This window comes from Anomaloglossus baeobatrachus, chromosome 11, assembly GCF_048569485.1.
Source record: "Anomaloglossus baeobatrachus isolate aAnoBae1 chromosome 11, aAnoBae1.hap1, whole genome shotgun sequence".
Taxonomy (NCBI): domain Eukaryota; kingdom Metazoa; phylum Chordata; class Amphibia; order Anura; family Aromobatidae; genus Anomaloglossus; species Anomaloglossus baeobatrachus.
In genome coordinates, this window is record NC_134363.1 from 22966850 (window position 1) to 22982010 (window position 15161).

General features: G+C 43.3%; 1 protein-coding gene across 1 annotated transcript in view; it reads right to left on the bottom strand.

Annotated features, from left to right (window-relative positions):
* Nucleotides 1–15161, bottom strand: part of LOC142255731 (sialic acid-binding Ig-like lectin 13) — a 59990-nt gene that overhangs the window by 10306 nt on the left and 34523 nt on the right. The window contains exons 6-8 of the mRNA XM_075327188.1: nucleotides 9813–10055; nucleotides 3414–3455; nucleotides 1367–1615 (exon numbers count right to left, since the gene is read on the bottom strand). Of these exons, the coding sequence (XP_075183303.1) occupies nucleotides 1367–1615; nucleotides 3414–3455; nucleotides 9813–10055 (534 nt within the window). The remainder of the gene's footprint in view (nucleotides 1–1366; nucleotides 1616–3413; nucleotides 3456–9812; nucleotides 10056–15161) is intronic.

The window sequence follows — 15161 nt, forward strand, 5'->3', positions numbered from 1 at the left end:
GAATCAGGAAACCACAAATGCGGTTTATTATGCTATGCATTTTGAGTGTTAAACATCTTCATCAGGACAAACCACAGTAAAAACAATTTGGTTTCAGTGATTTGTCCTGATGAAGAACTGTGACACTTCAAAACATGTAGAATATTAAACTACATTTAGGGATTCCTGATTCTTTCTAACTTGCTCGCCGGCAGCGCAGGTTTAACCCATTTTATTAAAGGCTCTGATGTTCTTCATATCATGGATCTGCAGCAGCCTTTCAGTTCTATAAGTGGTTTTGAGCACACAACCCCACCAGGAGAGCACCCTTGACTAGGGATGAGCGAATCCGAGGTTCAGTATTCTTACCAAATACAGACTTTACCAAAAAAAGAGTTTGGATTCGGAGTTTGGGTGCTTTTTGCATGATGTTCTCGGGTACGCTCAGTGCTCAGCCCACTGTGAGCTCCTTTCAGTCTTTGAATGGCTAGCACTGAGGGTAACAACAGCATTATCAGATGTAGTGTGCACCGCAACAAAAAATTGGGAAAAACCCCACCCACCTCCTGAAGTGATCTGTTTATGGCTGGCTGCGTGTAGGTGGAGACTTTAACTGCCCAATTAGTGACTTTCATTGGGATTCAGATCAAGTTCAGTTCCCAAAATAAACTTTATCTAAAGTCCGGATGAAGCTGACAAACCGGACTTCAATAGGTCCGCTCATCTCTACACTTGACCACATTTTCCCATGGTTAAGACCCTATTTGCACTTTTTGTTTTTGTCTCTCCAGTCTAATATCCTATAAATGGAGGTTATGTAAGGCCCTGTGCCCACGCTGCATTTTTTGCTGCATTTTTTACTTGTTTTTTGGTGCAATTTATTGCCCAAACCTGCATGTCTTTCCTTCCCAACCAAAGTAAATGTGAATTCAGAAAGTCTGTGTGCACGTTTCTTCTTTTTCCCTTGCAGTTTTGCGTGCAGAAAAAAGAAGCAGCATGTCAATTCTTTGTGCGTTTTTGACCTGCATTTTGCATTAAATACACTAAATAATTATGGACAAAAGCACACCCAAAAACGTTCTAAAAATGCACCAAAAATGCACCAAAATGCGGCAAACACACACTAAAAATGCATGTGTTTTTCCATGTGTTTTCTGGGACGAGGTGCGTTTTTCTGCCAGAGGGTGCATTTTTCGCTGAAGGCACAAAACTGCAGCATAAGCACATAGCCTTCGACTTCACTGGCTCAGGCGATGGGCAATTTTTTGTAATTTGCACAAATATAATCACAGATTTTTTTAATTTGCTGGGTTCATTTATTGAAACATGAAAGTCTGCATTGGTCAATAGCATCATGACATCATATAATTTATTTCTCTATACTTACTGGTCACTTTGATGATAATGGAGGAATTAGACATCCCATAACTATTATTGGCCACACATGTAAACTGTCCTTCATCACTGTGAGCTACTTTGTTAATGGTGAGATATCCTTCAACAGCGGTATACTTAGTACTTGAACTAGATGGTATCCAGGACAATGAAGATTCTGGGAGGCTTTTGGCAGTGCAGACTAGAGTTATGGTGGTGTCTTCCATGATGTATGCCATTTGCTCTTCACTTATACTACAATCTGTGATAAATTAAATAAAAATTTATGTGCAATTAGTAATTTTAAACATTTTTTCAAGTTCTTATTCTTTTCGACCAGTCGTTATCTAAGTCAAAGAAATAATGTAGCTTAAAATAATAGTTTATTTGAAAGTCTGGAATACAGCACAAGTAGAGGAACCTTAGGATCAGATGATGCACCTTAAGTGTGGCTTTAACGAGTGCAAAAATTGTGACAGGCGGAACATTACCATTAATAAAATACTTAAGTCTTCTAATGTGGCAGAGGAAGATTTTTGACTCCTTAGCATAGGACCTAGATGAAACTGCTACCTCTGCATTCCCTATAGCTTTACCCTTACCTACTAATTCCCTCCTTTACGAAGACCATTTTTATTATGGGCAGCATACTGAAAGCCCAAAACTAAATTTTCAACAAGTCAACATTTTATCCATTTTAGTAAATAAAATGTATGGTCTTTAAACCTGCCAATGCTAAACATGTTTTCATAAAACAGCTAAACAACTAGTGCTAATAAGAGATCAATCATACTAAAAATACAGGGCACAGCAAAAATAAAATCCCTCAACATAAAAATAATCTACAATACAAAAATCATCTGTGGCACAAAAATAATCAAAAACACGAAACTAATCTACAGCACCAAAAAAATCTAAAATACAAAGTAATCTAGATAACAAAATAATTTGCGACACAAAAAATAATCTCAATTTATTTACAGCATATAATTATCTAAATTTTAAAGCACAAAAATAATCTAAATACAAAACTAGTCAAAAGCACAAAAAATTTAAAATAAAAAATGAATATAAAGCTCAAAAATAAAACCTGTAATTTGTGTATTCTGCCCAAAAAAATCAATGATACTAAACAGCCGTGCAATTTTTTATTTTTTTTTTACAAAAAGGTGTGTAACACAATGTATAAAAATAACCTTTAATAGATCACTTAAAAAGTTGTAGGCAATACAATATTGTATGTGTGTTTTTAACTTTTTAAGTGATCTATTAAAGGTTATATTCATACATTGTGTTACACACATTTTTGTAAAAAAAAAAAAAAAATTCCTGGCTGTTTTGTATAAAAAACAACCTATAGCACAAAACTAAACTAATGAGCAAACATAATCTATAAGAAAAAATTGATCGACAGTACAAAATTAATTTTAAACACAAGACTACAGATCAAACATCATTTTAAAATACAAAACTATACTACAGCCCCATAAAAATATAAGCTACAAAATTAATCTGTAGCATAAAAATAATCTAAAAACACAAAATAATCTAAAACACTTAATAACCTAAATATACCAAAACTCAACTATAGCACAAAATTAATCTTCCCATAAAAATAATATATAAAATAAACTTTTCTATATCACAAAAATAATTTCTATATCACAAAAATAATTTATAGTAGAAAACTAATCTACAGCTAAAGCAAAATTTACACTATATTCAAATGTACAGAACAAAAAAAAATAACACAAAAAATAATCTACAGCACAGAAAAGTAAATTAGAAAACTAATCTAGAACTAAAAATAGACATAAAAAAAACTTACAACACAAAAGTAACCTATATTACAAAATTAATCTACAGTAAAATCAAAAACACAAACTTAATTACAAACTTAAAAAAAACATCTAAAATACAATAATAATTGACTGACAAAATATTAATCTACAACACAAAAAAAGCAATCTGCCACACAGATAATCTAAAATATAAAATGTATTTCCATCGGTATAACTACAACATATATTTTCATAAAAAAAGGAAAGAGATTGTTATACCTTCAGTCGTTTTACAGTTTATATTTGGTGTTCTTGGTGCATCTAAAAAACACAAAAATGTTTCATAGATATTTTCATAAATCTAGATTCACAGTTACATTATTGGTGGGGGTATAAAAATCTCATATTCTGCATTTTTGCTCAAGAGGGATCATGTGATTCACTCCAGGCTTCCACACAAATTTAGTTCCTCTTTGATTACCTCATCGAATAATACAATGATTACCCACTTGACCTTTCAGCAGTGGTCAGTAAAGGTAGCCAAAATAAATTTACATACAGTACAGACCAAAAGTTTGGACACACCTTCTCATTCAAAGAGTTTCCTTTATTTTCATGACTCTGAAAATTGTAGATTCACATTGAATGCATCAAAACTATGAATTATGTCAGGGCCGGGAGGACTGGTGGGCCCAGGAGGTGGATCCACTGGACCGAGTACCCCACCGGGGGGCAGAGTACACGGCAGCCGGAGCACTGGCGTGGCCGGGACGGTTATAACCGGGTCACTAGGGTCACAGAGTTCTATAGGATACTGCAGGAAACAGGCACAGGTACCCGGTAGCAAAGGACAAACAGTAACAGGACACAGGACACAGCACAAGGGGACCTGAGCACCTAGCTCTAAAGACAAGCAAAAGGACACGTTGATCAGGCCCCGCCCACATGGAAAGGCAAGTCTTATATACCCAGCACAGCCCCATGTCATTACCTGCATCAGGTGTGCTGGGCCCATAAGACCAGGAGAGTGGGCGCGGCCTGGTCCTATACAGAACCATGAGGCCAATACTCAAAGTCAGACTCCTGAGACCAGGAGCAGGAGTCAGGGGAGCAGGAGCGGGAGCGGCAGCCATGACTGGTGGACACATGGAGTGGATCAGTGGGTAAGGAGTGGTGCTGGGACACTGGGAGCATGACAGTACCCCCCCCTCTAAGCCCCCCCCTCCGAGCACAGAACCCCAGGGGCACCCCGGATCGAGACACCGGGCCGGGGCCCAACGCAAAGGCGGGGAAGGACCTCTGACCCCGTACCGCCTTCTTAGCCGCACGGCGCTTAGCCGATCTACCAGCAGTGGCAGCGGGGGCAACGGGAAGAGGAGGACCGACAGAAACAGTACTGACATCGTGGAGAACCGGCCCGGGCGACTCGGACCGGGCACAGGACGGTGACTCATCCCCGGTAGCTGGTGGCATCAGAGTCTCAATCGTCGGGGACGGTGGAACGACGCTGGGGTGCGTCATCACTTCCGGTTCCGGTGGCACCACAGGCACAAGTGCCAGGATCTGTGGTACAACGCTGGACTGCGTCATTTTCTCCTGTTCTTGTGACATGATAGGATCAGGTGCCAGGGGCTGAGGGACGGGCTGAAGACAGGTATCATGGCACGAGGGACTCCAGCGAGAGATTGCGCCGGAGCGCCAACTGATGTCAGGATCATGGAGTTTAAGCCAGGGCAGACCCAGCAGGAGCTCAGGAGCCATTCTCGGGATGACATAAAACGCAATAGTCTCAGTGTGCAGGGTACCAATACAAAGTCTCACGGGTTCGGTGGTGTACCGGACAGGTTCGTATAATTGTTTTCCGTCCACGGAGGCGAACCAGAGGGGTTTTGCAAGCGGGATGACCGGTATCCGATAACGGTCCACGGTAGCTTGTTGGATGAAATTACCCGCTGCTCCCGAATCAATGTGAGCCTCTGCCGTGAACTGGGTCTTCTCGGTCGTGACCTGGACAGTCTGTGTAACCGGGACTGACGGGATTCCGGTACCAAGGGTGGCGGTTCCCACCATCCCTTGGACTTGGGGTCTTCCTGGCCTCTCAGGGCAAGAGCGGAGCAGATGTGAACCGCTTCCACAATAGAAGCACAGGCCCCGGGCGAGTCGCTCTGCACGACGTTGCTCGGCTTGGCTCAGCCGGTCTATTTGCATTGGCTCAGGAGTGGAGTCGCAGAACGGCAGTGGCGGGGGAACGGTAGACCTCTGCGGGACAAAGGCGTGACGGACTGGTCGCTTTTCCCGGGATACCTCCTTGGTTCGTTCCTGAAAACGGAGATCAATCCGGGTGGCTAGTGATACCAAAGCATCCAAGGTACGGGGAACATCACGACCGGCTAATTCGTCCTTGATGCGACCGGAGAGCCCCTCCCAGAAGGCGGCAGTCAAGGCCTCATTGTTCCAGCCTAGCTTGGAGGCAAGCGTGCGGAACTGAATGGCGTATTGGCCGACGGTCAGGGTCCCTTGGCGTAGCCGGAGGAGCGAGGAGGTAACCGCGGTACTGCGTCCCGGTTCATCGAAGGTACTTCGGAAAGCCTGCAGGAATTCCCGGATGTCGGTCGTCACCGGATCCTCGTTCTCCCACAACGGATTTATCCAGGCCAACGCCTCGCCTTCCAGGTGCGACATCACAAAGGCTATCTTGGCTTGGTCGGAAGCGAAGAGGTGCGGGAGTAATTTGAAGTGCAGCGAGCACTGGTTCAAAAACCCCCGGCAGTTCTTGGGGTCCCCGGCATACCGAGGCGGAGCAGCGAGGCGAAGTTGCGAGGCTGCAGAGACAACAGGTTCAGACGTAGAGACTGGTTGCTGCGTGGACTCAGATGAGACGGCTGTCTGTAGCGTATATAACCGGTGGTCCACGGACGCCAGGAATTTCAGCATCCGGCTCAGGGTTTCACGCTGTTGTGCCAGCTCTTGGCGCAGCTCAGCCAGCTCTGATGTTTGTGCTCCAGCGGGATCCATGGCCTGATCAATCTGTCAGGGCCGGGAGGACTGGTGGGCCCAGGAGGTGGATCCACTGGACCGAGTACCCCACCGGGGGGCAGAGTACACGGCAGCCGGAGCACTGGCGTGGCCGGGACGGTTATAACCGGGTCACTAGGGTCACAGAGTTCTATAGGATACTGCAGGAAACAGGCACAGGTACCCGGTAGCAAAGGACAAACAGTAACAGGACACAGGACACAGCACAAGGGGACCTGAGCACCTAGCTCTAAAGACAAGCAAAAGGACACGTTGATCAGGCCCCGCCCACATGGAAAGGCAAGTCTTATATACCCAGCACAGCCCCATGTCATTACCTGCATCAGGTGTGCTGGGCCCATAAGACCAGGAGAGTGGGCGCGGCCTGGTCCTATACAGAACCATGAGGCCAATACTCAAAGTCAGACTCCTGAGACCAGGAGCAGGAGTCAGGGGAGCAGGAGCGGGAGCGGCAGCCATGACTGGTGGACACATGGAGTGGATCAGTGGGTAAGGAGTGGTGCTGGGACACTGGGAGCGTGACAAATTAACACATGTGGAATGAAATACTTATCAAAAAAGTGTGAAACAACTGAAAATATGTCTTATATTCTAGGTTCTTCAAAGTAGCCACCTTTTGCTTTGATTACTGCTTTGCACACTCTTTGCATTCTCTTGATGAGCTTCAAGAGGTAGTCACCGGAAATAGTTTTCACTTCACAGGGGTGCCCTGTCAGGTTTAATAAATGGGATTTCTTGCCTTATAAATGGGGTTGGGACCATCAATTGTGTTGTGCAGAAGTCTGGAGGATAAGTTTATCCGAGTCACCAGCCTCAGAAATCGCAGGTTAACTGCAGCTCAGATTAGAGACCAGGTCAATGCCACACAGAGTTCTAGCAGCAGACACATCTCTAGAACAACTGTTAAGAGGCAACTTTGTGCAGCAGGCCTTCTTGGTAAAATAGCTGCTAGGAAACCACTGCTAAGGACAGGCAACAAGCAGAAGAGACTTGTTTGGGCTAAAGAACACAAGGAATGGACGTTAGACCAGTGGAAATCTGTGCTTTGGTCCGATGAGTCCAAATTTGAGATCTTTGGATCCAACCACCGTGTCTTTGTGTGACGCAGAAAAGGTGAACGAATGGACTCTAAATGCCTGGTTCCCACCGTGAAGCATGGAGGAGGAGGTGTGATGGTGGGGGGGTGCTTTGCTGGTGACACTGTTGAGAATTTATTCAAAATTGAAGGCCTACTAAACAAGCATGGCTACCACAGCATCTTGCAGTGGCATGCTATTCCATCTGGTTTGCGTTTAGTTGGACCAGCATTTATTTTCCAACAGGACAATGACCCCAAACATACCTCCAGGCTGAGTAAGGGCTATTTTACTAATGGCCACTTTACACGCTGCGATCTCGCTAGAGATATCGCTAGCGAGCGTACCCGCCCCTGTCGTTTATGCGTCACGGGCAAATCGCTGCCCGTGGCGCACAATATCGTTAGTCCCCGTCATATATACTTACCTTCCCTGTGACATCGCTGTGGCTGGCGAACCGCCTCCTTTCTAAGGGGGTGGTTCGTGCGACATCACAGTGACGTCACACGGCAGGCGGCCAATAGAAGCAAAGGGGCGGAGAGCAGCCGAAGGAAAGACACGCCCACCTCGTTGCCGGAGGACACAAGTAAGCTGTTGTTCGTCGTTCCTGGGGTGTCACACGTAGCGATGTGTACTGCCTCAGGAATGATGAACAACCTGGGTGCAAAAGCAGCAATGATAATCGGGATTAGAACGACCGGACAACAATCAACGATAAGGTGAGTATTTTTGATCGTTAGCGGTCGTTCGTACATTTCACACGCAACGACGTTGCTAATGAGGCCGGATGTGCGTCACGAATTTCGTGACCCCAACGACATCTCGTTAGCGATGTCACTGCGTGCAAACCACACTTAAGAAGGAGAGTGATGGGGTACCATGCCAGATGACCTGGCCTCCACAGTCACCAGACCTGAACTCAATCGAAATGGTTTTGAGTGAGCTGGACCGCAGAGTGAAGGAAAAAGGGCCAACAAGTGCTAAGCATCTCTGGGAACTCCTTCAAGACTATTGGAAGACCATTGTGTCCACATGTGTTAATTCATAGTTTTGATGCGTTCAATGTGAATCTACAATTTTCAGAGTAATGAAAATAAAGAAAACTCTTTGAATGAGAAGATGTGTAGAAACTTTTGGTCTGTACTGTATGTTTATCACTTAACAAGGAGGGAATGGTAAAGCAATATAGAAAATAACATATTTAAATAAAGGGTGATAAAGTCTTTTATGTCTGTCCATATAAAACAAAAAAAATACTAACATAGCTTAGCTTTTACACTGGCAATAGGCGAACACAATATAGTTTGGCTTTTTTTTCTGCTTTACTGTATAGACTTTGACAGTGTCAGCAGAGTCATGTCTTGTTTTAATTAGAGTATAGATCAGTAGAGTCATCCTATATCATTATAAGGCACGAGTCATCTTTTATTATCAGAGAATAGGATTATCAGAGCAGAGTCATATATTATTACTACAAGGTGGAGCCAGCAGAGTCATTTATTATAATTAGAGGGCGGGATTAGTGAGTCATCTATTCTTATTACAGGGTGATGTCAGAAGAGTCATCAATTATTACATAAAGTCAGAAGAGTCATCTATTATTATTAGAAGGTGGAGTCATCTATACAGTGTAATTTATTATTATTAGAAGGTGGAGTCAGAAGAGTCATGTATTATTATTTGGGGGTGGAGTCTGCAGGGTCATTTATTATAATTAGGGGGTGGGATTAGCAGTCATGTATTATTATGAGAGGGTGGAGTCATCTATACAGTGTAATGTATTATTATTAGAAGGTGGATTCAGAAGAGTCATGTATTATTATTAGAGGGTGGAGTCAGCAGGGTCATTTATTATAATTAGGGGGTGGGATTAGCAGTCATGTATTATTATGAGAGGGTGGGGTCATCTATACAGTGTAATGTATTATTATTAGAAGGTGGATTCAGAAGAGACATGTATTATTATTAGAGGGTGGAGTCAGCAGGGTCCTTTATTATAATTAGGGGGTGGGATTAGTAGTCATGTATTATTATGAGAGGGTGGAGTCATCGTTACAGTGTAATGTATTATTATTAGAAGGTGGATTCAGAAGAGTCATGTATTATTATTAGAGGGTGGAGTCAGCAGGGTCATTTATTATAATTAGGGGGTGGGATTAGCAGTCATATATTATTATGAGAGGGTGGAGTCATCTATACAGTGTAATGTATTATTATTAGAAGGTGGATTCAGAAGAGTCATGTATTATTATTAGAGGGTGGAGTCAGCAGGGTCATTTATTATAATTAGGGGGTGGGATTAGCAGTCATGTATTATTACTAGACGGTGAAGTCATCTATACAGTATAATGAAGCAGTGGTGTTATATTTTGTTAACTATTTATCCAGCTGCTGCCGGAGCTGTTAACAACTGATTAGTTGTGTTGGTGGTAGTCGATCCCCCATTGATCTGGTATCAATGACCAATTTATATGATCAGTCATGAATATGTTAAAAAAAAACCTATAAGTCTAAACTAAATAAGTCGAGATAGGGAATAATCTTTTGGACTTTGCGGTCTACTCACAGTGAACAATTATATCGATGGTGCTTTTGGATATTCCAAGATGATTCTTTCCTGTACACAAGTATTTCCCGGCATCACTGATACTAATATTGGTAAGATTGTAGCTCAGCCATTGTCCATTAATTGCTTTTTTTTTCTCATTTCTCACAGACCAAGTAATCTCGGCTATAGGGTTGCTGTCCACTGTGCAGTTTATCTCTGAACTCTTTCCTTCTTTGACAAATAAAGTAAGTTCAGAACCTCCTAAAAAAAAGAAACAATGGAGGTCACAAGCAGGACAAAGATTTGATAGGATGTGTAGCACAAGCCATTTTTTAGGTTTTTTTAGACCAAACCAAAAAGTTAACTTGACTAATTCTATCAATTCCATATGATCGCGTGTTTATTGGACCCTTCTTTGTCAGTATCTCCCCGTGAAAAGGCCATTTTTTTCTGTAATTTTTAGTGGTTCTCTCAGTTCCAATATACTTCCATTCAAATTTTGAAATAGTCTTCCAGCACTTAGGTACCAGCTACACTAATTTTTGGCATGTCATCACCATAAACTTATAAGTCCCCCCAAAAAAGAAAGAAAAAAGTCATCTGGTCCATTATTAGCCCATTTGTCCTATAAAGAAAAGGATCAATCTCCACTATTTAGTTGTCTATTAAACCAGTCCAACACTGATTAATAAAATGATAATTTACAAACTAACAATAAACAATGCCACCATTCCATTAATTGGGTTAAATGCTAGCTGGAAAGACAAAAGAAGCACAGGTAGGGTCTTATCTGGGATAATCGCTATCATGCTAGGTATGGGGAAGTACCAAGCAAATGGCGAAAAGGAAGGGAAACCCTGTGTTTATGGAAGGGGAGATGGTGACCCCTGACCAAGCTTACCACTGGGCCCTGGGTTTCCTCACCGCCGTAGATAGATTCCGCACCCATGCGCCAACTTGGATACCTAGCGCTAGGCTGACACTGATCTGAGCCCTAGGTAGGGAGCGGATTGGATGAGCTCTTCGTCAACCCCACTAGGCACTAAAGGACAGACAGGAGTAGCAAACAAGGGACAATAACAAACAACGTATCTCAAAGTCAATACAGGGAGAGGGACTTCTAAAAGCAATGAAGTTGCTCCAGATGATTGTAAGCTGACTGCATGCACTCAAGATTTGTAAAAAGTTAGAAATATCACCAACGCCGAGTAATAGGAAGTGAAGGTGCATAAAGCCACCAGGCTGATGAAAAGCAGCTGAAAGGCTGAGGAACTCAGCAGGATTCTAAAAAGAAAGGCATGAAAACCAAGCACAAATAATAAAAGTTCAGGGTGCAGTTTGTGCAGCCAAATGCTGTGACTTTCTATAGCAAGACACCAAAGGACTGTCTGTCACTCATGACACACCTGTGACAGTACCCCCTTCTATGAGTGGTCTCCAGACACTCAGGACCAGGCTTATCAAGATGGGCAGCTTGAAAGGAACAACCCAACCTTGTGGCAATCATTTCCGACACTGGGACCCACACCCTCACCTCCGGTCTGTAACCGCGCTATGGGGACCAAATATAGAAGGGGACAATGTAGAAAATGAGAATCAACAATCATAGCTATTTGAATCTCGAAAATGACGTCAGCCATAATTAAGAGATGGCTCCAAGGGTACCATAAACTTCTTGATCAGAGACCTGTGGAATACATTGTGGATCCTAATAGCCTAAGGTAACTACAGATGAAATAATACTGGGTTAATGATGGTGATTACCTTATAAGGACCAATAAACTTATGTCCCAGGTTCCAGGAAGGAACCTTCAACTTGATATTCCTGGTAAACAACCACACATGGTTATTCACACTTAGGTCCGGACCTGGCAAGCGTTTTTTTGCCAGCCATATGTTTGTATGTTTCTCATCAGCTTAAATTACTCGGAACCCCTTGCTATACAGAAGAGTGTGATTAGGCAAAATGTTCCTCTTCAGGAACTCCTGAAGTTCATCTACCATTAAATATACCAAAGTGTGGATGAAAAGGGTATGCACCAAATAAAGGTGACTTGCCAGAAGATTCATGATGATTGTTTATAGCACATTCAGCCAATGGTAAGTAAGATGCCCAATCCTCCAGGTTCTCAGAGACAAAACACCTAGGGTAAGTTTTGAAATATTGATTAGTGCGCTTGGTCTGATCATTCAACTGAGGGTGGAAGGCAGAAGAAAAAGACAACTGCACCCCAGTTGAGCACAAAATGCTTTCCAAAACTTAGAAACAAACTGGGCTCCCCAATCTGAAAGACGGAGACCACATTGGAAGAAACCCTGTGAAGCTTCACAATCTCATTGATGAACACTTGAGTTTGAGTCTTGGCATTTAGAAGTGCCTGTAATGCGATGAAACAAACCATGTTACTGAACCACAACCACTAAGACCACAGTTTTATCTGCAGACAAAGGTAGGTCAGTAATGAAATCCATGAATAAATGCATCCAAGGTCAACCTGGGATAGTCAATGGTAGGAGAGAACTAGACGGCCGAGTATGCGTAACTTTGGAATGTGCTCAAATACTGCAAGCAGACACATAGTCAGCCACATCCTGATGCAAACCCAGCCACCAAAAGCAAGAAGAAAGGAGGTTCGAGGTTTCTTTACTACCAGGATGACCTGACAGGACAGTATTGTGATGTTCTCCAATTATTTTACTGCAAAGATTAGGTAGCACAAACAATTTCCCTGGAGAGCAAGAGGCCTGAACCTCAAACACCTCCCCCTCCAATTTTGGGCACAAGGCCGAGACGAACATCCACTTCTGCAAAATGGAGACAGTGTTCACATGATAACTACCACCAGGGAAGCTTCGGGATAATTCATCCGCCTTGACATTTTAAACCCCTGGACAGTAAAATTAAACCCAGTAAAAAAAACAAAGACTTCTAGCCTGCCTAGGATTGAGACATTTGGCAGACTAGAGGTATGACAGGTTTTTATGGTCTGTAATTAAAGTAATGGGTTGAACAGCCCCCTCCAACCAATGATGCCATGCCCCGAAAGCCAACTTAATTGCCAAGAGTTCTCTATTGCCAACACCATAGTTTCCCTTGGTGGAAGACAATTTCTTGAAAAAAAAAGCACATGGATGCTATTTACCCGGAGACGGACTTTGTGACAACACAGCCCCAACCCCCACCTCAGATGCATCAACCTCCACAATAAAAGGCTGCAAAATATCAGACTGACTGATTATAGGTGCAGTGGAAAAATATCTCTTTAAAGAGAAAAAAGCCTGCTGGGTGGATTCTGACCACTTACAGAAATCGACCCCTTTTTGTTGTCATGTCAGTGAGAGGTTTCATAATTGCCAAATAATTGTGAATAAATTTGCAAAAAAGTTGGGAAGCCCTAGAAAACACTGCAATGCTTTCAGGTTCTCTGGACGATCCCAGTCAAGTACCGCATGGACCTTATCTGGATCCATCCAAAACCCCAAAAATGACAACAGGTACCCCAAAAATTGCACCTCTTGGAGAGCAAAATCATACTTCTCCAGTTTGGCATATAGTTTATCTCTTAAAATCTTTAATACCTGTTTTACATTTACCTGGTGAGTTTCCATATCAGGTAAATAGATCGTGATGTCGTCCAAATAAATCACCACAAACTTGCCCACCAAATGGTGAAAAATATTATTCAGAAAATGTTGGAAAATGGCAGGGGCATAAGTGAGAACAAATGGAATGACAAGACTTTCAAAATGCCCCTCAGATGTATTGAAAGCAATTTTCCATTCATCCCCCTCTGTGATTCTAACCAGATTGTAAGCCCCCTTTTCCAACTTGGAGAACCATTTAGCTCCCACAATCTGGTTAAATAAATCCGGAAACAGAGGTCTCGGATGGTAATTTGATTCAATTTCTGAAAATCCAACCCTCTTCTCTCTTTTTATGCGGGCGTCACACGAGACGAGCTATCGTGTGATGCATCGTCGGGGTCACGGTTTTCGTGACGCACATCCGGCATCGATCACGACATCGTCTCGTGTGACACCTCCGAGTGACGCTGAATCGGTCACAAATCGTGAGTAGTGTACACGTCGCTTATTTTTAAAAAATCGTTTATTTTTCATGGCACCGGTTGTTCATCGTACCCGGGGCAGCACACATCGCTCCGTGTGACACCCCGGGAACGATGAACACAGCTTACCTGTGTCCCGTGGCACCCGCCGACTATGTGGAAGGAAGGAGGTGGGCGGGATGTTTACGTCCCACTCATCTCCGCCCCTCCGCTTCTATTGGGCGGCCGCTGTGTGATGTAGCTGTGACGCCGATTGTCCCTCCCCCTTCAGAAAGAGGATGTTCGCCGCCCACAGCGAGGTTGCTCAGCAGGTAAATGTGACGGCGGTTTAACGGCTTTGTGCGACACGGACAGCGATTTGCCTGTGATGCACAAACGACGGGGGCGGGTACGATTGCTCATGTGACCGCACAATAGATCGTACCGTGTGACGCCCGCATTAATGAAGAAGAACCCTGCCATCATGGGTGAAAAGGAGGGTCTGATAAGTCCCTTCTTCAGACTATCAGTATTGTAATCTTTCATGGCTTGCCTCTCTGGACCAGAAAAATGATACAGCCTGGATTTGGTAATTTTGCCCCAGGAAGCAAATTAATAGGTCAGTTGTATATACGATGGGAAAGCAAATCCTGACACCCCTTCATTGAATATGCATCCTCAATAGCCAACAAAAGTGCTGGAAAGGTCTTCATAGAGACCGCAGACAGGGAAGTGTTTAAACGGTTAACAAGACAGTAATTTCCACACTCCGCAATTTCCCTTGCTACCTTAGATTGCCAATCCACTAAAGATTATGTCTCACCAACCAGGGTAGACCCAGTACAATAAAAGTGGGAAGGCCCTACAGGACATAGCAGGACATTACTTCACAATGCAGTCTTATATTATGTACAATCTGTATCAGGCATCCCTAAACAAGCGGCACTGAGTGAATGGCATAGATGGAGATGGGATTTGGCAACATACTGCAAGTAAGCCCATGAATTTTTGCAAACAGAGCATCCACCATGCTGACTCCTGCTCCACTGTCCACAAACACAGACATTTTCTCAGTCCTGCTCTCTAGTACTACCTCTGCTGTCGAGATGAATTACATGCAGAAGACAAACAAACTCCTCGATTGTCCACCCCATACCATCAAGGGTCAGGAAAATGCTAGATGTTTCTATTTGCTTAGAAATCGAGTAGCAGGCTCCAAGAAAATGACCCTCTTGACCACAAATAAACAACCTTTTTATTTTTATGGTGGATCTGAGTGGAAACATGTGAAGTAGTGTCTCACTCTAACTGCATGGGCTCC